At 44.9% G+C, this 25,448-nt stretch overlaps 1 protein-coding gene across 4 annotated transcripts in view; it reads left to right on the top strand.

Moving 5' to 3' along the window:
* Positions 1-370: 370 nt before the first annotated feature.
* Positions 371-25,448, top strand: part of TMPRSS2 (transmembrane serine protease 2) — a 48,564-nt gene continuing 23,486 nt past the window's right edge. Inside the window, exons 1-5 of one of the 4 annotated variants that reach the window (XM_075912161.1) lie at positions 371-692; positions 17,892-17,962; positions 19,522-19,729; positions 20,094-20,180; positions 21,294-21,413. In XM_075912161.1, coding sequence (XP_075768276.1) covers positions 17,948-17,962; positions 19,522-19,729; positions 20,094-20,180; positions 21,294-21,413 — 430 coding nt within the window. In that variant the 5' untranslated portion in view covers positions 371-692; positions 17,892-17,947. Of the gene's footprint in view, positions 736-977; positions 1,107-7,212; positions 7,292-17,891; positions 17,963-19,521; positions 19,730-20,093; positions 20,181-21,293; positions 21,414-25,448 lie in introns of those variants that run through there. The other 3 variants (XM_025188399.2, XM_075912157.1, XM_025188400.2) reach the window with 3 other exon arrangements.

The raw sequence follows: 25,448 nt of genomic DNA, 5'->3' as shown, positions 1-25,448 counted from the left end.
GTGAGCCTGGACTGCTCAGTCCTGGCTCACGCTGAGCCCAGCAGCTCCTGTGCACGGCCAGCCGGGTCACCACGAACTGGGTCTGTTTGGTGTCCCTGTCCAGGGAGGGTCCAGCTCCCAGCTGGGACCCCACAGACAGGTGCTGCTGCCAGAGTAGCCTCTGCCCATAGTGAGCTTTGGGCCATTATGGGCAGAGGCTGCTTCAAATAATAAAGACGACGTCTAAAACAGGAATAACCTTGCCCCGTATCCTCCTGGTGTCTGAGCCCATTAAGGGTAACGCTTTGTCCCTTCCCGTGCCAAAGCAAGACCAATGAAAGCAAAGGGCGGGGAAGGTGAGGTGTCAGAAAGGGCTCTGCTCTTTCCTGGAATGTGTGCGCGGCAGACATCGCCGGCGGGGAGAAGTGGCTGCTGCACGTGGTTTCTTGAGGGGAAAGGACCGAATCAAAGACACCCGGCAGGGTCCTTGAGGGGGACGAGCCCAGCTGCTCCTCTAACTGGCCCCTCTCCTGCCTTTTCCGAGATGGCAGCCTGACTGAACGCCCGCCTCCCGCTCCCCTGAGGCGGGCTGCACCTGGCACCCGTCAGGCGGGACCTCACTCCCCTGAGCAGAGCGTGCGGGCTCAGCGGGAGCGGGGCGGTTGCAAAGGCTACAGGACAAGCCCCAGCCCGGCTGCACTTGCCTAGGGACGGTGAGAGGGGCGCACGGAGACTCGGCGGCTGCCCGCGGCTTTTGTAAGCGCACAGAGCTCCCCAGCTGGCCTCGCGACCCCCGACAGCTCCTTCCCCACCCGAGCCGGGGGGCGCAGTACCAACGCGCCCGCTGGCGCTCCCCTGGGGGCGGGTCTGCCCGGGCCAGCCGCAGGGAGCGGCGCTCAGGCTTTTCCAGCCCGGGCTCACCCCGGGACTCCGCGCCGGGGCAGGCGATGGAAGGGAGGGCGGGGACTCCCCCTGCCCCCGCCAGGCTCCTCCCCGCTTGCAGCCGGCTCCGTGGCTTTCCCGCCGGGCAGGGGGCGCAGTCCTGGCCCCGGGGGAGCAGCAGGGCAAACCCGGGGCCCCTCCCCGCCGCTGGGCAGAGCTCCGAGGCTTCCCGGCTGAGCGGGCTGGTGAGTGGGGCGCGCTGGCCTGGGGCTGGACACGTGCCGGGGCTAGACCCTGCCGGCCGGACCGGCAACGTCGTGGGCGTCCTTGGCAGGGACTTGGCGGCTGGCCGGGCAAAGGCAGCGCCTCGGTGGCTCCGGCAGTTTTTTGCCAAGACAGGGAGCCTCGCCTGGGAGTTCGTGTCGGCTCCGTTTGTTAATCACGGGGGCGGGCTTGTCTACAGCGGCCGTAAGACGGGGACTTGGTTGGGGGAGAGATCAGCCTGGGATTTGGTTAGTGGGTGGGTCGCTGTTGCTGAGCAATGACCCCTTCCGACTGCAGGGTGTTGGGCAAACATTCAGCAGCCCGTCTCCCCTGGGAGTGTGCGGGGAACAGGAAATGTTGCCTTTCCAAAGGGACCCTATGATGCCCCTTCTAGTCCCTCTGTATGACAGCTGGTACTTCATAAATAACCCATCCTCCGTGCCAGGCAGGTGTCCCACAAAGAGATGTAATTAGACGAGGAAAGGATGGCTTTTGTCCCTGAGATCATCTAAGCACAAAGGGAATGAGATTGCTACCACCTGCCTTTTCTTAGCTGTTGGACATTTGTCAGTTTTAGGCTCATCTTTGATGTTCTAATCTAGGGGAAGAAGGATCTAACAAACATAATCTCAGGAGTGCCTAGCACGTTTGTTTGTTGTTAATACCAGGTGCTATCTGCTAGTGGGGGATTCAGATAGGAAAGCATCTGTTATCCCCATTTCACCAATGGGGAAATCGAGGCACAGAGTAGCTAACAGTGAGGCTTTACTAATATTTGCAAAACACTTTGAGGTCCTTGGGTGGAAAGCATTTTGAAGTGCAAAACAATAACCTGTACATCCCGATCTTTATATTTAGTAACTGTATATAATAGTAACAGAGTATCTGACAGGCAAAAAAGGACACTTCCTTATATTGTTATCAGAGAAATGTCTGATTTATGATATTGTGCAAATAGTCTTTACCCATGCGAGTAGCTCATTGGGTTTCCATGGGGCCAATAGCAAGTGCTACTCTTGTAAGGACTGAAGGGTTAGGGACTGCATAACTCAGCCACCTACCATGGTATGCCCTTGCTCATCATACACATCTCTTGAGTACAGCAGTGGGCACAACACAAAACCCTGGACAAATATATTTTTCCATCTTCTGCACCTCAGTAGGTATGAGGAATGGGCAAGGGTGAGTGAATACCACGGGTGGAATATAGAATACTTTGATATCCCTGGAAAAAAGGCATAAGTGTTCTACAAGCACTAAATTGTACCTCCTAATACTTCCCTAGATAAATATTATCCATGTTTCACAGTTTTGGGGGAAGGGAACTGGGGAACGGAGAGAGATTGAGCAATTGTCCAAGGTCACACTATTGTGAGTGCCTGTCAGAGCTGAGAATAGCTCACTCAGAATTCTGAAGAAGAGGATTGTGCCATGAAAGTTCATGATACTATCTACAAATTTTATTAGTCTCTAAGTCATTGCAATACTATTGGTTATTTTTAAGGTTTTTTTTTCAGAATTCTTTACTAGTCCTGTACTCATAATTCATTAGCAATAGCATTGATCTGTATGGATTCGTACAAAGGATTTTAGGTACAAATGTCATGCACTTGAAACTAAATTAATACAGTATCTCTCCCCAACCCCAATCTATTCACCCCTCAATCCCAGCCCAAATTAACTATGGATTCTAGGAATGAAATATTTGACACCTATGAAGTCAATAGAACAATTCTCATTTTCTTCAGTAAGGGCTGGATTAATCCAAGTAGATTAAAGAGAGAGACATATTTTGAGTTAATTTCTTTCTTTTATCAGAGGGGTAGCAGTGTTAGTCTGAATCTGCAAAAGCGGCGAGGAGTCCTGTGGGTTATGCTCCAACACTTCGGGTTGCCTATAAGGTGCCACAGGACTCCTCCTTTCTTTCTTTTAAATACCCAGTTTTTAAAACCTCATTTATTAAGTGATAACAATGTCCCAGGCTCTGTAAAAGGCATGAAATGACAGTCCTTTCTTAGCAAGCTTATATTCTAAAAGACCTAGAAGGAACAGCCCACAGTGGAAAATGAGGGTAAAGGATGTTGATTTCAATGATTTGTTACTTCAGCTGATCATCAGGAAAAAATTCTGTAGAGGTAAATTTAATGAAGATAGGCAATTTGCTATAATCATTGCTGATATACAAATGTGCATGGGACTTATAGGAAAAACAAGTTCAAATTAGGTTGGGTTAAAACATATAAGCTGAGAAATACAAATTAAGGCTTGACTAAAGTAAACAGACTGAGAAATTTAACTTTTATTTTGACACTTTTGTCTGTCTTGTGTGTTTAGTATAATTTTAGAAACTATTAATATAGGTAAAATATAGCACAGTAGTGCTACCAGGAAAGATCCTACCAACTTTAAATAGCAGTTTAGGGTATTGACCAGTGTTCCCACATGAGTGCACAGCTTACAGGGAACATTGCTATTGACTAAGGATGTAAAATCCTGTTTAATCAGTTAACTGGTTAAAGGTTACATTTAACTGGTTAACTGCTTAAATGGGGTGGAGTGGCCTCCCTGCCTGCCCTGTGGGAGCTGCACTGTCTGGGCTGGAATGCCCTTTGCCCACGGTGTGGGAATGTTTGGACCAAGCCGGTACATGGGTTAACTGGTAACTGGTAAGCGTCACTCAATAAAGGTGATGCTTACTGGTTAACCACTGACATACCTAGTATTGACCAAGGTAACTTTTTGAAGGAGTTCAGGTTTTTAAAATCCCAATCTTCAAGCTGCTGTTCCCTGTTCCCATGCACCATTCTAATAAAGTCAATGGATGACATATAGATGCATGGGTCTATACATGCAGAGCAAGTTGCAGAATCAAAATAATAAATTAGATACCTTTTGTAGTATAAATAATTGTAGAGCAGAATACTTATTTGGAGTTAGCCTATTTTTCTCTCCTAAAGCAAGTACTAGTAAATGACAAGTATTGACCACCTATTTTTTTAAATGGATTCAAACATTTTTCATTGCCCCTTGTGCTTCCCATTTCTGGTTTGCTAGTGTGGAATAGTAGTAGGCCAATTGAGTCACATGATATTATTTTTGTTCCCTACCAGAATAAAAACACAAGTACCTCTGTTATGAATGCTGGGTCAGGTGATGTGGGTGTGGTGAGTTGCTCTTTTGCTGAAATTGGATGTTGCTACTGCCATATGGCTCTCTAGTTCTTCCCTGTGACACTTATCTGGAGGGAGCACTAGTGGCATGTGAGCCCTGGGAACGTTGCTGTTCCGTGGACTGGACTGGAAATGTATGCATGCAATGTAAATAGAACCATTTCAGTTTTTCTTAAACCTTTTAAGTACTGTAGTGGAGAGTACAGCAGTTATACAGTATTCTGAAACCATCAAGGAACATAGGAGCTTTATGTTTTGTCAATGTGTGAGTCTTCTATCCAGATACTAAAGCTGAAATAATTTTCCCATTTTGAGTTTGTTGTTGATGGGATGAAATTCTATGTGCTGAATCAAGACAAGGTTAATTTTTTTAGGAACTGAAAAATTCCCCTCCCTCCAAATTGGTTTGTGCTCATCAAAATATTTCCTTTTGATTTTTTTTCTCTTACTTTTTTTTAAGTTTCAAAATGGAAGGCTGGAATTCTTCATCTTGAAAATGTCCAAATTGATCCCACATTTTCTGAATTTTTTTAAAAATTGAACAATTTATTGAAGCCAACTGTTTCCTGCAAAATAGTTTTGATTTCAGCAAAGAAGCATTTTTCAAGAAGAAAAATGTTGTCAAAAAATTCCCAGTTCTACTTGACACTTGAATGATCTTTTTCACAATATCTTGGTTTTTGTGATTGAGGCTCTGTGCTTCAGCCTATGCGCATTAGATGGAATTCACTCCGGTGTGAAGTACCAGCTCACACTCATATGTCAACAAAAGCACATTTTTGAGGGCTAAGTGGAACTTCAGTGGCACACAGATCTCCTGTTGGCCCCTTTGCACAAGGATAAATTCCAACAAGAGTGCTAAATTATCTCAATGTGTTCAGAGAAATCAGATGGGTGAGGTAATAGTCACCAACTTCTGTTGGTGAGAGAGGGAAGCTTTCTAGCCTCACAAGGCTCAACTTGAGGTCTGGGATTTGAATTCAGAGTGTCACAGTAAATAAATACAAGCTGGAACAGATTGTTTAGCATAACGAAGTGGCCCATTAACACCTGGCCAGTCATAGGGAGGAAAGGAGCTGGAAAGCATCTGAGCAGAGCATTGTTAGTGAGTTACATATTATTGTAACAATGCCCACTGCCTCTGCTCAATGGATGACTTTTTGTGTCTGGCTAAGTGATGAATTTAAGCTCCCAGGTTCATCTTTTGAAAGTGTTGTGAAGGGCTCTTTTGAGGATGAAGACTGATATAGAGTGATCACTTCCTGGAAAGTATTCAGTTGCAGGCAATGGAGTATTTTTGTCTTGCATCATTTTCCTGTGAGAGATTGAGAACATAGTGGTTGCTTTATTTCATCTACATAGTTGCAGTTGGAACATTTAGTTTACTGGATGAGGTACACTGGGTGCTGTGATAGGAATGGGTCTGGTCTTTATGTGGTGTGTTGATCGCTGTAGCAGTGGAGATATGCCTGCAGATTTTTGCATCTGTTGTGGCAGGATCTGATGCTGCTTTGAATTGGTGTGACCAGGTCTGTGTGGAGTTTGCTTCTTGTAAAGAGCTTAGAGTGGTTGAGGGGTTGTTTGAACACCTTTAGAGAGGGCTCAGGAATGATTTTCTCCTCCCCCCCCCAGAATGTGTTTGGACATTGTAACAGAAGCATTTGGTAATATTTCCCTGGTGAAATCAAAGATGTCAATATTTTGATGAACATACAGTTCAAGAGCTCAAATGAGCATGGATTATCGAAATTAAATACTTTTTGAAAAGTAATTGGAATATTTTAACAATTGTATTACAAAATATGTTTACACACAAGTGTATTAGTCTAATAGGTATTGCTTGTTAAGTAGGCATATTGCCCTTGCTCCCTACATCTTCTCTGAGTAGGAAAGACTAGGCAATGTGTGATAAGACCACACAAAGAGAATCTGTAAAACAATTCATTTCCCTGTTGTTTTCTCCTTTCCCACCCTGCTAAAATTCTTCAGTAATCTTGTTTACATGCACGCTATTGACAAGCTGGAGGTGATCACAATTGAGTTATGGGAACTGATAAAAGGGAGGGATGATTTGTGGTATCCATAACAAAAGGGCTATAAAGTATAGTACAGTATATCATTTCAAAGATAAAGCTTTGCAATAGAATTGTACTACTGCTTTCTATGTGAATTTGGACAAGTCTCTTAATCTGCCTGTGCCCCACTTCTCCATCTGTGAAATGGGAATTCTGTTTTTTTTTCTCCCATTACATTTTAATTTTGGGGGCAGCGATTCTCTTATGTATGTAATGTCTAGCACAATTGGCTCAGGATCCGCTGGAATTACTATACTAACAAATAATAATGTGGAGATTTTAATAGACTGCAATGTACATTGCTAGGTAAGGGCATATTTACCCTACCAGTTATATTGGCAAAACTCCCCTCCCCCTGAGAAACATAAATTATGTTGTCATAAGTGGTAGTGTGGCTAGTACTTTTCAGCATGAGAGCTTCTTGGGCTGACAAAGCTAATGCTGCTCATTGTGGGTAGTTTAATTATGAATATGGGAGAGTGCTTTCACATTGGCATAGAGTGGCTTCCCAAGAGATCTTACAATGGCACCACTGCAGTGGTACAGCTGTGTCATTGGAAGCTCTGTTTTGTAGACCTATCTAAAGTAACCATTCTGTGATAACTTTTCGAGCTGTAATGTAATGCTAACTTTTAATTGCGTATTTTGTTTAGTTATGACTTATTGTTTCGGGCCATGCTTCTGCATCATTTACCATTTAGCTTGTTTACTTATGTTTTATTTTATACTTCCTTATCCTTCCTCATAAAATACTTGCTCTTACATAGAGCTATAAATAATTGCTGCTGATTCATGTGTCTGAAACTAGGTAATCCTCTAAGATTCAAGTTTCAGGAAGCTAGAGTGCTAAAAATGTATAGTGAGTACAAAGGTGGAGGACATTTACATTGTTGTCTTGAGGCTGGAGATATCTAGACTAAGGTGAGTGTGTTTGCTTAAGTACTTGCCCTGAAAGTACTACTTGCCTTGTTTTGTTGCTATCAAAACTAATGCTGTCTTTCCTTCTGTGTCTATGCTACAATTAATGTTGGTATAATTTATGTTGCTCAGTAGTGTGTGAAAACCTGAGTGACATAAGATACACTGATATAAGCACCAGTGTGGAGAGCGCTATGTCTATGGGAGAGCTTTTAGCACCAACATAGCTATTGTCACTCATGGAGACTGGATGGAATATGTTGGCTTAGAGTGGCTACCTGAGAGAGTTTATGGCCGCTCTACTCTAAGCTCTCCAGTGTAGCCATAGCCAATTCTGAGGAAGCGAATGTAACTAATAATAGCAGATTTCATTTCCAAAGCTTTGTGCGATTATTCAGTAATTCAGAACGCTGTGTGTGGTGTGTAAGTGCTATTGCTATTTTTCAGAGGGGGAAATGGAGTCAGAAAAAAGATTACTTACTGTTGAACTTTGAGTCATTGGTAGAGCCGAGATTAAAAGTCAGGAATTTGTGAGCATCAATTCCTTCCCCTAGAGCAGTGATACTCAGACTCAGGTTTGTGAGCCATAAGTGGCTTTTTAAAGTGCCCCCCGTGGCTCTTTGAAACGCATGCTATTAACCATTGTGTGAATTAATTATTAATCAGTCAGGATGCTTTTAACCATTGTAATTGACATAATAATGGTCAGTTATTTTGCTGGGTAAATAATACAGAAAATGCTGAATATTTCTCTTGTCATACTGTTTAAATATGAATATATATTCCTAATGTAAATAAAACTATGCATTAGCACTATTGTGGCTTTTTTGGGCAATGTTGATCACGAATTTGGCTCTTAAACTCAGACCTTGGTTGTTCCACTGTGAGACTGCTTACTTCAGGGGTGGGGAACCTTAGGCCCAGGGGCCGAATGTGGCCCCCACCTTGCCTGGATCCAGCCCCCGAGGCTCAGAACCTCCCCAGCATTTGGGAGCCTGCACTGGTGCTCCAGCCCCTCTGCTGCCCCACCACAGGACTGGAGCATACAACATTTACTAGGCTGCCCCTCCCTCCAGGCTCTAGTGGGCAAAGGGAATGTGGGGAGTGTCTTTCTCCTCAATTGGGGGCTACATCAGTGAGGGGTTTGTTTTTGAGGGTTTTTTGTTTTGTTTTGTTTTTGCTTTGTTTTTGTTTTGTTTTTTGCTTCTCACTTGTGTGCAGCCCCCAACTGATTTTTCTGTAGGTCAGCAGCCCTAGACCCAAAAAAGGTTCCCTGCCCCTGGTTTACTTGTTTTAGTAATTGAGTAAATGCACTTAACTGGTGGGACTTTTGGGGACATTATGCTCTGAGAGGTCTTTCTTACAGTGTGCAATAAGTTCTCAAATACCACAATGATTTCAAATATTTAATGGTATTGTTCAAATGTAAAGAATCTACGACATTTAGAACAAAGGAATAGTGATCAATTACAGGTGTTTTGTTCTATTTTTAGTTTTAGCTACACATGCATGTTTGAACCATGACTGATTAGAACAAGCAAACAGGGATTTGATGTTGTCTTTTCTTAATAGTTTGTTTGGCTCATTTTCAAATTGGGTAGACTGGGAGGAAATGCCTGATTTTTACAGACTGTATTTTTTGAGGTTCAAAACTTACTGTTACAACTGAATTAAGACATTGGTAGCATTGACACAGAGTAGCTGAAGATTTCCCATAGCATGGAATCAGTTGGCTAGTAATCTTTTGGAGGAATTTTCCCCAATTTCTTAAGAACATTAGTGAAGCACTTTGTACTCTGTATTAAACATTAGAACTATTAAAATGCCATATTAGTAACTATACAATAATAATTAAAATACAGTAGGACTTGAGCTTCCCTTTCCCGAGATCTATGACTGGTTGGATATTGCCAGTGTCTATGCTGCGTGTTCATGGCTAAAATTCCATGTTTGTTGTTGCACAGTGGTTTGCCAGGTCCCTGGGGGCAGCAGATTACAGCAGTGACTAAAGGGGTTTTGGCAAGGTCAATGGTTCAGATTCAATGATATATTAGGGATATGTCTAAAGCTCAGTTAGTCTTGGAAAATGTATCTACTCTCCAAATAAGCTTTACAGCATCCTCTGCTTGGCAATCCTGTACAGTACATTCAACTGTGCTTGTTATGTGACATTCTTCTACTCTGGAGGAAGTGCCTGGGGGAGAAACTATGTGTGTGGGGGGGAGGGGGTTAGGGGTAGGGAAGAGGTAAGAAAGGATGACAAAAAATCCCATGTTTTCAGAATTTTCTGATTATTTGCATGTTGATTATTCAAACATCTTTCATGTATTGATTCACAGTTTTTTTTTGTTTGAGGGTTGTGAGGTCATCTAAGGAAAAAGTTCTGAATTGTGTGTCATGATCAAGTCTTGCATAGCCAAGGAAATACTTAATAACAACCCATATTTTAGGCTTGTTTACACCAGCAAGTTACTGTGCTGTAACTGTCTTGCTCAGGGATGTGAACCCCAAGTGCAGCAAGTTAGCAGTGGCTCCCAGTGCTGTAGCCTGGCTCATACTGGCACTTTACAGCCACCATAGATACCGCTTTTGTAAAGGTAGTTTACCTAGAGCAGGGTTTCCCAACCTATGGGTCAAGACCCAAATATGGGTCGCCATTACATTTCAAAAGGGTCACCGGGTGGCTCTTAAGGAGCCACTTACACATTTTTTGAATTGCCCTGGGTCACCTAGTCTTCCTGAATTGTCAAAATGGGTCCCCATCTGGAAAAGATTGGGAATCACTGCTCTAGAACCACATGTGGTTCTTCTAAAGTTAATATGTGGTGGCTTGCTCAGGCACAGACTCCAGGGCTGTAATGACATGCCAAATTTCCAGTGCTCCACTTCTGGCTCCACTTCTTCCTCCAAGCATATTGTGCCCTCACTCCTTCCCTCCCCCACAGAGCCTCCTGAGTGCCATGAAACAGCTGATTGCAATGGGCAGGAGGCACAGGGCAGGAAGAGGAAGTGCTGATCAGTGGGGCTGCTGGTGGGCAAAAGATGCTGGAGATGGGAGAGGAGGCACTTGATGAAGACTGCTGACAAATTACTGTAGCTCTTTGGCAATGTTCATTGGTAAACTGTGGCTCCTTCTCAGGCTCAGGTTGGTCACATCTGACCTAGAGCACTGGGAGAGCTCTCTCAGTGCTTTACTGTGGCCACACTGCCACTTTAAAGTGCTGCTGCAACAGCGCTTTAATGTGAAGAAAAACCTTTTATAGAGAATATTTGAATAGGCCTCTCCCTCCTTAACAGATACTCTCTCTTTTGACTACCAAAGAACCGTGATGTGGCCTTTTTTCCCTCCTTTAATAAGCTATTTCCCATATAAGTACAGGCAGTCCCTGGGTTACGCGGATCCGACTTAGGTCGGATCCGCAGTTACGAACGGGGTTTTTCTCGCCCCAGAGGACGGGAGTGGCAGGATGCCCAGATGTGCCGCGGTCCCGCTGCCCGCGTCCTCCGGGGCGAGAAAAGCTGCTCCGTGTCTCCCTGGTCTGTTCTGCCCCGGGCTTCCTGGAATCAGCCGCTGATCAGTTTCAGCAATAGCTGACTTGGGGATGCCTGGGGTTCTTAAGTTGAATCTGTATGTAAGTCGGAACTGGCGTCCAGATTCAGCCTGTTGAAACTGATCAGCGGCTGATTCCAGGAAGCCCGGGGCAGAGCAACTCTGCCTCGGGCTTCCTGTAGTCAGCCGCTAGTCAGTTTCAGCAGTGACTGAATCTGGACGCCAGTTCCGACTTACGTACAAATTCAACTTAAGAACAAACCTACAGTCCCTATCTTGTACGTAACCCGGGAACTGCCTGTACTGAAAATAAATTAACCCCATCCGTTTACATAAGGCTTTTGGAAAGTTTCTGGTTCAGTCATAGTAATTTTTATTTACGCAAACATTTCTGATTCATGGTTTGAGATACTCTTACTGGTTTTATTTACAAATATGCACTGGCAGGCCTGCAAGCTGACAAAACAAATCTTTTGAAGAGAAAAAACAACAGATTTTCCCCGATCCTGGACTGACCACATAGTCACAATATCATAATTAATTTGATCTATAACTTTAGTGGAAATTTTAATAAGCAAAAAACTATACACGTGTCCAAAGGCAGGTAAAACCTTTTTTGGACACCCCAAAGTAAGTATAATGAATAGTCCTGTGGCATCTTAGAGACGAACCAAAATACATAGAATCATGAGCTTTCATGGGCAGAACCCACTTCATCAGATGAATTGGAATGGAAGTAACAGAAACCAAAAAGATAACAGCAGAAGTAGTACTTGTCAATTGTAGTACCTGTGTCAATGAGGCTAATTAAGTGGGCTGGATGTGTCTCATACATAGCTTTTTATGTGGAAATTAAAGGCAGGAGAATTGCTTTTGTAATGCACCAACTAGTTCATGTCTTTGTTCAAGACCAGGGTAACTGAGCTGAATTCCAGCTCTAGGCTCTCTTTGTCATTAGTTGGTGAAATTTCATTGTAGAAGAAAGGCTACTTTTAAATCCATGATTGAGTGTCTAGGCCGGTTAAAATGTTCCCCTACAGGTTTGTGTGCTACCATTTCTGATGTATGAGTTTGTATCCTTTTTTGTAGAAACTGTCTGGTTTGGCCAATATTCATGGCGGAGGGAGGCACTGCTAGCACTTGATAGGATATATCCCATTAGGACAGGGGTGGGCAATAATTTTTGGTGGGGGGGGCACTCCAAGGTTTTGGTAAGTAATCAAGGGCCGCACTTTTCCGTGGAGGGGGTGCAGGGTCTAGGATGGAGGTTGGGTGCAGAGTGAAGGAGGGGGTTGTGATCTGGGTAAGGAGGTTGGGGTACAGGGTAAGGGAGGGGGTGTGGGTGCAGGAGAGGATTCTGGCCTGGGGAAGGGGTGTAGGAGGGAGTACAGGGTCTGGGAGAGAGTTTTCACGTGGGGCAGGGGGTGCAGAGGGTTTGGATGGTGACCTGGGGGAGGGAGTTGGGGTGTAGAAGGGGGTGAGGTGCCAGACTCAGGTGCTGGCTGGGAGGAGTTTACCTAAGTGTCTCCTGGCCAGCAGGTTGCAGCACCCCCAATGCAGGATGGTCTCCCTACCTGCTGCAGCCCCAGGCCGCTTGAAAATGCAGCCTCCTCCCTCCACGTGGCTCTCAACTCTGGGTGGGCAAAGGCTTGCGCTGCCCCAGTTGCTCAGGCCAATCTCTCCGCTCCGATTGGCTGGCTGTTTCCAGCCATAAGGAGCTGAGAGAGTGGCTGAGAGCAGAGAGCCGCAGGACTGCGTTTTGTACTGCGGCAGCTGCATTCCTGAGGGTCCCTGCACGGTGTCTGTGGGCCGGAGCCAGCCCCCGGGCCATATTTTTGCCAAGCCCTGCATTAGGATGTGCAGTTGTATGCGCCCTGAATGTCGTGGCTTATGTGGTTGGCTTCTGTGATGGAGTCACTTGTATAGATAGATGTGTAGACAGAGTTGGCACTGGGGTTTGTTGCAGGAATGTTCAGTATTTTATCTTGAATGGCTAGTCTTGAAGATGAGCAAAAGTGCTTCAGGAAGTATTGCTGGTGGTCTTCCAAAAGGTTTCCTTCTCTGTAAATGGGTTATCAGCCAATGGTACAGCCTTATAAGGCTCTCATATTCAAGGCACTGTTCACGAGCATGGATATAGTGCCGAGGAAAAGAGTTCTGAGAGGGTATCTAGTCAGGAGCCCACTTCAACTTCCGTAGACTGGGCATGTTAAAAATTCACAATTCCTTCAGCAAGAGAGCTACAGTCTGATAAGCAGTCCCAATGAGTTACATGGAAGTTGAATTGGCATTTTTAATCTACTGCCATTGGGCTGCGGGGGGACGGAGGGAGACAAGCTCCTACCCATCTTATAAATAAGGATATGATGGAAAGTTATTTCACAAGTGAATAATGAGGCATTTATCTCAGTTATCAACATAGAGATATTAAAGTTAAGCTTTATTAAAAGTCAGTCATCTTAAAACCTTTTCATTTCTGCCATTTCTTTTATACTATTAGAAGAAAATTCTAGTTTGAGAGTTAACACTATACTCTGGAAAAAACATGTAGTTTGTTTTTACATAGTATGGATATCAGATGCAGCTTTAATTGCTATAAGATGAAGAGTCACTCATAATAGCTAGTATGTCACTACTCTCATGACATTTTAAAATCTAGTACTATTTTATATAAGGAGGCTGGTATTTTAAATAGACATTGATATACAGCCTATCGTACTTTAAAATATTTCAAAATATAATATGACTTTTAGTACTTTTGTATAAATATGAATAGATGGTATATTGCTAGGACCTATATTTTATGACTTGATAACACAACAATTGTCAGTCTGCAAGTGGAGGGCAGGTTAATAACACTTGTATTGGTAATTCTGGTACAGAAGCCACTGACTGACAAGGCACTACATTAAGGATGTTAAAATGCTGTTATCAGGCTAATCATACAACTTGTATCAACTACACGATTAGTCGACAGGGCCACTCTGCAGAGCATAGCTCCAGGAGCCGGCTCGAGCTGGGACTGAGCAGTCCCAGTACATGCCAGCTCTGGGAGCCACCCATGTTGCAACTCTGCATTTTAAATGTAAGCCGGGGCTGTGCAGTTCCAGCTCATGCTGAGTCCAGCAGCCCCTGTTTGCAGCAGACAGCAATACTCTAGCACCAGGCCCTGTTCACAACAGCCAGGGCTGTGCAGCAGCCTCCCCTATCCCTCCCATCCCCTTTGCCTCTGATAAAGGCTGAAGATAGAGGCAGCAGGGGGAGCAGGTGGCACAAGGGAGATAGTGCTTAGGCAGTCTCTGCTGACCTTGTGTTCCCACTGCGGTGCTTCAGCCTTTGAATTGTACAAGAGGCCCACAGCACTCTTGTACATTTCAAAGGCTGAAGCGCTCCAGTGGGAACCGGTGTGAGCGGGGTCTGTTTCAGTCCCCACTCACGCTGTTTGCCCTCTGTACCACTGCCCTCCCCCACGGAGATGGTGCTGGGGGAAGCCGTCTTAAAAGTCAGCTCCCACCAGCTTCTGCTCCCTCCCCCATCCTCTCTCGCTGCTTATCAGATAGTCAAGTAATTGCTTACATCTGTACGCTACATCTTGAGTTCTTTTTGAAAACACAGAGAAATGGTGAAATAACAAAGGATAATGGGGGAATGAGACATGTATAAAATTCCTAGAAGTATCTTATACTATGGAGGGTAAACATGCCTAGTGTTCTTTCTTCGTAGTGGCAGTATGTGGCATGATCTACCTTAATTTTGGGTTGACATAGTTATAGGTATCTGTAGTGTTAAAAATCCACAACCCTGTGCAGTATGCTGACCTAATCCATGCTGTAGGTGCAGCTAAAATGGCAGAATAAATATTTCTGTTGGCCTAGCTACCATTGCTCAGATGGGAAAAATCTTCTATTGCGGTAGTCTACTTTTATATTGTAGGTTTACACAGGCATTGCCAACAGGCCATAGCTGTACTGCTGTTGTGCAGAGAAGGCTTAAGGCTTAGTCCAGGGCTACTCAACTTTGGAAGCCCCGGGGGCCACAGCACATGCCAAGTGCCGCAGCTTAAGTGTGGTTGCATATACATGCAAATTGCTTCTTTCACATGGACAGGCACAAATACAAAGATTAAGGTAAGACTACACAACATGCAGGCCCCATTTAAGTCAGTTCTGCTGATATTAATAAACTGCAATATTTACCCAATTTCAACTCATACGACAACACTTTTAATGAGCTATGACAGTGCGGGAATGTAACTACTAAAATGCATATCAACCCAAACTGTACCACGGGCTGCAAACAAATGGACCACGGGCCTCATGTGGCCCGCAGGCTGGGTGTTGACTAGCCCTGGCTTAGTTTATAACTAAACTTAGGTTGACCTAGCTATGTTGCTCAGAGGCATGAGAAATTCACACCTCTGAGAGACATAGGCCAACCTAAGCTCCAATTTAAATAACTTTGAGTTGATGGAAGAATTCTTCCATTGATCTAGTTTACTACCACCTCTTCGGGGTAGGGGTGGATTAATGACAGCAGTGGAAATCCCCCTTCTGTTGCGATAGCAATTGTCCGCGTTATGGCAGCTTTGTAACTGGGCCATGAAGTGTCTGTAATGAAGATGTAACTAAGTCTTTTACTTAAGAGGTAGACAAAGCAGCAAGTTTTAGGCTGCGTTGATTACCATTCTGTTTGCATTTAGTTTTTCCAGAGAGTGGAAGAAATCTTTCTGTAAAGTGTTACTTAACCACTGAGGTGGGGCAGAATTGCATGCCACCAGTTTACACCACTAAGTAAGAATGGATGAGATATAAATTTGAGGTTCTGCCAACTTGCGTTCACTGGATTCATTGACTTTCCTGTAAGTAAAAGAAAATGCTGTTAACTCCTGCGTCCTGCCCAAATGAGACTACAGGAGGCCCCAAACTTGCGACCGCCCGAGTTCTGACCCCCTGCACTTAAAACCATTTTTGTAAGTGTGGAAAGGGCTGAAAACTAGGGTTGCCAGATGGTTTCAACAAAAATACGGGACACACTTGACATTACATGACAATCTACATTACATCTTACTTAGAAAATACCGGACATTTATATTTTCTCAATTTGTTTCCTGAACAGAAAGCTCAAATACTGGACTGTCCGGTTCAAAACCGGACACCTGGCAACCCTACTGAATACCCCCGACTTATGTCCTTGGCCCGCATTTATGATAGTGCACAGCGCCTATAGTAAATGAGGGTTCGAATTACAACGCCCCCGACTTGCAACGCTTCCCCTGGAACCAAATCACGTCGCAAGTCGGGGGCCTTCTATATTAGCATTCTGCAAACCTAAATTTATCCTGTAGCTTTGACTGGTTCTGTTGTGTGCCCCCCTTTGTTTCTCCCCCTTGCCTGCCTTCCTATTTTAAATTGCTGTGGAGTGTTGGTATGTTCTAACACAGGCCTGCACAACATACAGCCCACGGGCTGCATGCGGCCTGCAGGGGGTCACTGTGCAGCCCGTGATGACTACGGGCAGCACGGCCCCATCCGATCTGCCGGCCGGGCAGAGAAACGGAGCGCCACCGGGGAGAGGAAAGTGCGGTGATTCTCGCCGCCGGGCTACCAGCGAGTAGCTCTGGCACAAGCTAAAGGGTGGGACTCTGGCAGACGCCAGGATGCTGGCGTAACATGGTGTCGTGATATCGGCCGGCGACCACCCGATTCAAAAAGGCTCCGGCAGCCCCGCAAACTGGAAGGCAGAAGCCAGGTAGGGGAGGGGAAGGGGCTTGTGCTGAGGGGAGGGGGCAAGTCAGGAGAAAGGGGAAGGCACCAAGGGGCAGGGTGCAGGAGAGACAAATGCCAGGGGGCCAAGTGGAGACAATGAGGAAAAGGGCAGGAGTGAAGGTGTCAGTGGGAGTGGGGATAGGGTGATGCTGGGAGAGGAGAGGGTAAGGGCATTGGGATCTGTATGTTGTGCAGGCCTGATTTTAATTGAAAATTTCTTAATAAATTTCTAATCACCTGTCCCCAAACCTACCCTTGCGGCTCGCAGCTGTTTTCTTTGGAGTAATATGGCCCTTGCCGCTTTCTGAGTTGTGCAGGCCTGTTCTAACAGTTTAAGCCACACTTGCATCCTTCCCCTCCCCATTCATGGGCTCCAGCCTGAGCCTGGACATCTACACTGCATTTACATAGCCCTGTGAGCTGGATGCACAGGGGTGTGTGTTTTATAGGTGTACCCTGAGACAAAAAATTGCACCTTTCTTAGGTGAAGACAAGGTTTGAGTGTGTTAGTACTTTTGTGATCAGAGCGAGCATTATGCACAGTTGACCTTGAGCTTGGGGGGGGGGGGGGGGGAAGGGTACAGTTTGGCAGCTGGCTGTTGTTTGTTGCTGTACAATAGTTAAGGCTGCATCAGTGTGTTTAAATTTCATAAAGCACATTTGTTTGCCTTTATCTTGAATGTAAAGATGAACTTTGAGCTTATACTTGAACAGGAACATTCCTTTCTGCCTCTCCTTCACTGCTCACAACAGGAGTGCTTAGCGGAGAGCACCTTCCTTCAGATTTCTTTCCTGGGTGCACATAGTTGATCCAACTGAATTGCCTTTGGAAAATTGAATTTTTTAATGCCATTTCATTCTTAGTCCATAATATAATTTAGAATCCGTGTTTATTTTATAGTGCAGGAGAGGGAAACAGCTCTCTTAGTTTTGATTCTTGTTAGTTAACAGTCATTGACCATCCTCCTCAACAATATTGTTGTGTGTTTGAAGTTTTCCTGTTAGGCTTAGCTCTTAGATATTATTCTATTAGGTTTATTTAACAAATGCAATATTCTGAAATATTTAGTTTTAACCTTTATTGTTTTGATAAGATCAAAACATTCTTACATATTACATACATATTTCAGTACTTCCCTATTATTAATTTTGAGATCATATATTGATGCAAAATGTGTTAATTTTGTGGAAATGGCATTATCCAGCTGAAAACTGCTCACAAGTTTTTCAGCCAGCTCTAAGCAGAATGTTCTGAATGTGTATTTTTTGCTTTTGTCTATATTTACAGGTTATCCCAAGTTTTCCAAACACTTTTGCTGTCTCAGCACTTTTGATAAAGCAAAGATGTCTGCAAACTCAGTAAGTAGTTAAATATTCAGATTTGTCTTCTGTGTGTAGCAGCCTAGTAATTAAATGAATTAATTAATAACCAGGGTCATTAAAAGTGAGCATAGGTATACATATCTTTCTCTTAAAAAAAGTTTTTTGACTTTAGTTTCCTAATCTATAAAATGAGAAAAATGTTTACCTGCCTGCTAGGGTAATGTGGGGATAGATTAATGAACTAATGTTTCAAGTCAATGATTCACAGTGATGGATGTAGTTTATGAATCTAGTATTCTGCTACCCTCTTCAGGGTACTATGAGAATACAAAACTGCCCATCATACAACTACAGTAGAAGTTGTTGATTATGTTCTATGGCTAAGAGGAGAAAAAATGCAACATAAAACGTTGTGCATGACAAGTTGTATCTTGTTGATTATTATGAGATGTTAGTGTTAGAATATAGAATGTAGTGGTATGTATTTTGTGGTGTATTTGTTAAAAGTAATGACGTTTTGGCAGAGTGCTATAGTGAGATCTGATAATTAGCAATGAAGGAACACTGTCAACTGGAAAAACAAATTTATCACTAAAAAATTTGAATCTAACATAGTAACTATTCTCCAAGTTATTTCAGCTGAAATAACTTGTCAGAAAATATGCTATTTTACCAGTTTTTATTTAAAAAAAAAAAGTGAAAATAAAGCAGAAACTAACTATGGAAGAGACCTTTATAAATATAAAGAAGCAAAAAAATCTATTTTTTCTAAAGGAATTTAAAATCTAAATTTAAAACCTAAAGGGTGATCTATTTGGAAACTAGTTGTATTTTTTTTTAAATTAATCCCTCAGTTAAATGTCCCTTTAAGTCTTTTGCTCCTCTTCCCAGGAGAGTTTGTGTATAGGGTTACCAGATGTCTTTCAAAAAAATACCGGACACACTTGATCTCAGAACAGCAGATGGGGGGGACTGGCTGGGAGGGGAGTGGGGTTGGGGGGAGCGGGGCTAGCCAGGGGACATCGGGGGGGGGGCGGGACCAGCTAGTGGGGAGCAGGGCTGGCCAGGAGGGCTTGGGGGGGTGGGGCTGGCTGGGGAAGAACCAGCTGGCGGGGAGTGGTGCTGACCAGGATGCATACAGATCCCGGGGAGCTGCCTGTCCCGCTCACAGCCCTGGTGGGGCGTGCGAGCGAGTCTGGTCCTGGGGGTTCCATCCTGCCCTGGCCCCGCCCCACCCCCTCTGGTATTTTCTCAATTTGTTTCCTGGACAGAAAACTCAAATACTGGACTGTCCAGTTCAAAACTGGACACCTGGCAACCCTAAGAGTATATCTATTTTTTGTGTTCATGAGTATGATTAATTTCTGAATTAGTGAGAGATACTGATCTCATAGAACTGGAAGGAACCTTGAGAGGTTATCGAGTCCAGTCCCCTGCCCTTACGGCAGGACCAAATACCAACCCAGATGTTGTGCAATGAGAATTCGTGGGTGTTCATTGTATTTACATAAGAGACAAAGTATTTTAGGAACTTTTATATTGTTCTAACTTTGAAATTATTTCCCCCCTTACTTTCACCTTTATTTTCTATTTAGGGACTACCACCATACTATGAAAATCATGGCTACCAGCCAGAAAACTTCTATTTTGTCCGACAGCCTGTGAATACTAACATGTATCCACAATACCCTCCTACGTATTATCCTCCATCAGTGCCACATTATGTCCCAAGAGTTCCTACTCCTCAATCAGCTCCCCCAGTAGTACAGCCAAAGCCGCCATCAGCGAAACTGTGCACATCAAGTAAGATTTGTCTGGATTACTTTTCATGTAGACTTATTGCATGTGTCCAACAGATGAAACTTATTTCCTTTAAACTCTTATCTTGAGGGAGTATCCCAGAAGCACTTCTTTGTCCCTGAGGGTGGTAGGTAGACCCAAATCCATTACTATTGTACTTCTTTTGTAAAAGTGTGCAGAGCTGGGTGGTTCTGTGAAATGATGAGATGGAGTGATTGAAAATCTGAATTGTAGATTCACACCTGCATAGCAGAGACTGAAAGCTGTCCATCTGAGTTTGTTTGCAGGGAGATAGGTATGGGACCTAGGCTAATACAATAATTTGTTTGTAAATCTAACTCTTCTTTTTTTCCCTTTTTAATTGCAGATCTTAAGAAAACTCTGTGCATCATTTTTTCTATTGCAATACTACTGATTGGTGCCGTAATTGCAGCTGTCCTTATCTGGTATTTTGGTAAGAATGTGTTGTTTGTGGTAGTAGATCTTCTGTTCAAAGCTAAAATGTGTTGAGCCTTTGATTTTCATCTTCTAGTGAGTGGTAAATTAGAACAGAAAACTTTTGTTACCTGTCTTTTAGGAATGCAACTTATTTTAAATTTTTAAAACTTAATTATTTGTTGTAATCAGTGTTACTGTTACTGTTGTCTTTTCCTTTAACTTCAAATATATTTACATTTGATCAATGTCCTTGACTCAGCAGAAACCTCTTACTCATCTGAATTCTCTGGAATCCCATAAACTGGGACCTCTCACACTCATAAAAATGTGTTTAGATCAACTGAAGAATAGTGAGGGGGAAAAATAGGGTTATATTCCTAGATATGACAATGTTGCACATGTTGGGGGTGGAAGAGGGGATGGAAGGTGTGGACCTTGGGAAGGAGTTGGATGAGGGAGGATGCTCAGGGCAAGGAATTGGATTGTGGGAGCAAACTCAGGGTACTGGATTTGGGGGGGCAGGGCTTAAATCAGATGTTTCTCTGCAAACAAACAGCTCCTTGTGCCTGCTGTTTCTGGTGGAGGCATGGCTAGGCAGATCTCTCGCTGAGCCCTGACTATGAGGTGGTGAGGCAGAGGGCGCCTGTGGGCAGAGGCAGTGTGAAGAGCAGCCTGGCCATGCCTCATCCTCTGCCGGGAGCAGCAAGCATGGGGAGCCTCCCAAGGTGAGCACCCTCTAGATCTGAAACCCTGAGCCCTCAGCTCTCTACCCCAAGCACTCTTCTGCGCTCAAACTCTCTCCTGGGAGCCTTCTATTTAATGCATGCGACATAAAAGTGGGTTACAAAAGAAAATTGTGTTATGTCAAAAATGTGCTGTATAAATGTGCATTTAAAAGGGTTTACTGTATACAGTCTTCCATTTTACCAACCCTCTTGCCCATATTTCTTTTGCATGTGTGTTCCTCAAATTGTACAATCCAAAGGTCTTTCAACATATGCCTTGGTGGAATTGAAACTGTCTCAGAAAACTCAGTAGAAATCATAACCATTTGTAGCTGACTTCTTATCTTAAAGATCCTTTTTAATGCCCACACATCTGTCTCCTTTGCACGCCGATCCTCTTGTAGTGACCAATAGCTGTCTTGGCTCATCAATACAGTGTGGATCTTCAGGAACATGTGTGTCACCATCTCAGTGGTGTGATGGAGTGGCCGACTGCTCCAACGGAGAAGATGAAAACCGATGTGGTAAGTGTGCATAAAACTCCTTGGAAGCCTCTTGATGCATTTTCCTTTCTAAGCCCTAGTTTGCATTACAAAGTGGCACTGTCTTAGTTTAAGGTGATAGAAATGTAGCTGTGTTAGTCTAGTGTAGCTGAAACAAAATACAGGACTATGTAGCACTTTAAAGACTAACAAGATGGTTTATTAGATGATGAGCTTTCGTGGGTCAGACCCACTTCCTCAGATCAAATAGTGGAAGAAAATAGTCACAACCATAAAATTCGACACTCTATGCATCGGTCTCAACAAAGACGCTAACTATCTTACCCATTAGAAAGGTAGCTTCCCCAATTATCACCTCTAATACCATTAGCTCACAGACATTTACCTCCCCCCTCCCCGCATCTCCCTTCTGTTCTGAAATGTGATTTGTCCTTTTCATATGTGTTCATTTTTTTAATTGTATCCTTTGGTATATATGGTTGTGACTATTTTCTTCCACTATTTGATCTGAGGAAGTGGGTCTGGCCCACGAAAGCTCATCATCTAATAAACCATCTTGTTAGTCTTTAAAGTGCTACATAATCCTGTATTTTGTTTTAGTTTAAGGTGTGACTTTAAACTAAGGTAGACAAAAGACTAATATAGACAAAGCTCTAGAAATGTCTGCATTGCCTGTTGGGCAGCTGCTTGCTTACAGCAGTCTGTGGCTTGCAGAGCAGGGGATACTATCTTCTTGAGTTCAGTGACATGGATTGGCTCATTTCTTATTACATTTCTTTTTCCACCCGCTCTCCTCACTTTTCAACCTCTCCCTAGCATGCTTCACCCACAAAAAAATCTATCTGTCTCAATATTAGGGTATGTCTACACTGCAAAGTTAATTCAAACTAACAGCCGTTCGTTCAAATTAACTTTAATAGGGGCTACACATACAAACCGCTAATTTGAATTTAAATTGAACTAGCAGAGTGCTTAATTCGAACTAGGTAAACCTCATTCTACAATGAGTAACGCCTAGTTCGAATTAAGTAGTTCAAATTAAGGGCTGTGTAGGCACTTAATTCGAACTAGTTGGAGGCTAGTCCTTCCCAGGTTGCCCTGGTGGCCACTCTGGGCCAAACCAGGGAAACTTTTCTGCCCCCCTCCCGGCCCCGGAGCCCTTAAAGGGGCATGGTCTGGCTACAGTGCTTGTGCCAGTTGCAAGCCTGCCAGCATCCAGCCAGCAGACCCTGCACTTGGCACGGCATGACCCAGCCATCCGCTGCCACCCAGCCCTCCGCCTCTTCCCAGGACCGGGCTGGCGGCTCACAGAAGCCTGCCTGGGGCTGCAAGAGGCGGGCGCCCACCTGGTCTAGTGCGGAAATCGTGGACCTCATCGAGGCTTGAGGGGAGGCCTCCAACGTCCACGATCTCCGCACCAGGCACAGGAAAGCAGCTGTCTAGGGCAGGATAGCTGCCAGCCTGGCCACCAAAGGCCGCATGCGAACCCAGGAGCAGGTTTGCATGAAAATCAAGTTGGTCCAGTGAGACCCTCGACCCTGAGCCCTGAGCTTAGAACATAAGAATGGCCATACTGGGTCAGACCAAAGGTCCATCTAGCCCAGTAGCCTGTCTGCCAACAGCGGCCAGCACGAGGTACCTCAGAGGTGATGGACCAAAGACAATGACCATGCCATTTGTCTCGTGCCATCCATCTCCAGCCTTCCACAAAGAGAGGCCAGGGACACCATTCCTACCCCCTGGCTAATAGCACTCCATGGACCGAACCTCCATGAATGTATCTAACTTCTCTTTAAACTCTGTTATAGTTCTAGCCTTCACAGCCTCCTGTGGCAAGGAGTTCCACAGGTTGCCTATGCACTGTGTGAAGAAGAACTTTCTTTTATTAGTTTTAAGCCTGCTACCCAATAATTTCATTTGGTGTCCTCTAGCCCTTATATTATGGGAACTAATGAAGAACTTTTCTTTATTCACCCTCTCCACGCCACTCATGATTTATAGACCTCTATCATATCCCCCCTCAGTCTCCTCTCTTCTAAGCTGAAAAGTCCAAGTCTCTTTAGCCTCTCTTCATATGGGACCTGTTCCAAACCCCTAATCATTTTAGTTGCCCTTTTCTGCACCCTTTCCAAGATATGGAGTATGAAGATATGGCATACCATAGTTTGATACTTCCCCTCCTCCTTCTTCCCCTGGCTTCCCACTACCAGCTCCCTCCTCCCAGGTTTCCCCCTCCCCTCTCCCACCCTCTCTCTTCCCCTCTCCCACCTCCTTTTCCCAGTCTCCCCAGAGGTTAATCCCCCCTCCCCAGTTTTGTTAAATAAAGAGTTACTATTTTTGAACACACGTGTCCTTTATTTTTTACATCAGGAAGGGGGCCTAGGGAGGGGTAAGTGAAAGGAGGTGAGGGAGGAATGGGGCATGAGCCGCCGATGGGGAGGACTGGGATGGCTCTGCGGGCTCCTCGGGGTGGAAGCTTTCCTGCAGGGCCTCCTGGATCCTGACAGCCCCATGATTGACCTCCCCCAGATGGCAGCCTGCGGCAAGTGCAGCCGGGCTGATGGCCGAGTGCTGTGATGTGCCGAGTGTGGGCACTCAGGGCACTCCAAGACAGGACTGCTTTGCTGTCCCTTATCGAGTTAGACAAGCAAGCGGGGAACCCTGAGAACTGTCTCTCCTGGGTGGGGGTCGGGTCCCTTTAAGCACAGCCCTCGGCTAGCCTGAGGCAGCATCTCCATACTCTAAGTCATAACCTGATGCCCTACCGGCACTGGTTCTGGCCAGCCTTAACTTCGGTTCAGGGTCCGCTCAGTGTGGACATGCTATTTTGAATTAGCGAAACGCTAATTCAAATTAGTTTTTAAGTCTAGATGCACTAATTCGAATTAGCTTATTTCAAATTAACTAATTCGAATTAAGTTAGTTCGAATTGGTGCTGTAGTGTAGACATACCCTTAGTGTGTGCTAGCGTAACAAAAGCAAAACAAAGATGGAAGCTTGCTACAGGTGGTATCTCCTTTAACCGTGGCTTCCTGGTCCGGCAACATCTATGGTCCAGCATCACCCACCTATGTTCCTGGATCACAGAACCCAGGAAGAGGGAGGACTGGCGGCAGGGCAGGAGCACCGTAAGGGGCACCGGTGACTCACACTCGGGGCTCCCAGCTATCTCTATGTGTGGGTGGAGGACAGACGGCATAGTGTGGAGTTCTGGCCCCAGCAGAGTTCCCTGGCTCCAGCAGCCAGGGAATTATAGCCTGGCTGCAGCCATGGACCTCTGGCCCCATCTCTGGAGCTCTGGATGTGTTCTGGCTCCAGCGTCTGGGGAGCTCCAGCCTCAGCGGCACCCAGGGAGCTCTGGCCTAGGCCACAGAGCTCAAGCCCCATTCTTGTGCCCTGGCTGCAGAACTCTAGCCCCAGCCATGGAGCCTGGCAGCTGCATAGCTCTTCCCTGGCTGTGCAGGTCTAGCCGTGGCACTCCAGCCCTGGCAGCAGCAGGGCTGGGCAGAGTCCCGGGGGCTGAAGCAGCAGAAGGGGCAGGCTGGAGCCTTAGCCCGGTGGCAGCACAACCACAAGGGGAGGGACCTTCCCTGGTCTGACAAATCCCCTTGTCCAAGACCAGACAGATCTTGAGGGTGCCGGACCAACGAAGTCCAACCTGTACCACCCTTAAAAACATCACCTTCCAAAGAATGCTTTATAATAACTTTCAGCATAAGAGACTGACTGATTTTAGTGATTTCAGCTGAAGAAATGAAGAGAGGGAGACTTTCATGATGAGCTGGCTGTAGTCACCAGAGAATACTTGGTTGTGAACATCATTAATGTGCACACTGAAAAGCCACATCTACCTTGTTCTTAATATCTGTGTTCCATAATATGACTTCCCAGAAAATGGTCTTGAAGAGGACATACTGCTCCATTTGATCGTATTATAAAAGCTGGGTGGGAAACTATTTTCCTCTCCCATGAATGTTTTTGAGATTTCACTCTCTTCAAACACTTCAGAGAAACAACTGGCTATCCAGATCAGAATAGTCCACCTGGGCAGTAGGA

Source organism: Pelodiscus sinensis, chromosome 1 (assembly GCF_049634645.1).
Source record: "Pelodiscus sinensis isolate JC-2024 chromosome 1, ASM4963464v1, whole genome shotgun sequence".
NCBI lineage: Eukaryota > Metazoa > Chordata > Testudines > Trionychidae > Pelodiscus > Pelodiscus sinensis.
The sequence above is the reverse complement of the archived record's forward strand: the minus strand, read 5'-3'. Positions and strand labels throughout refer to the sequence as shown.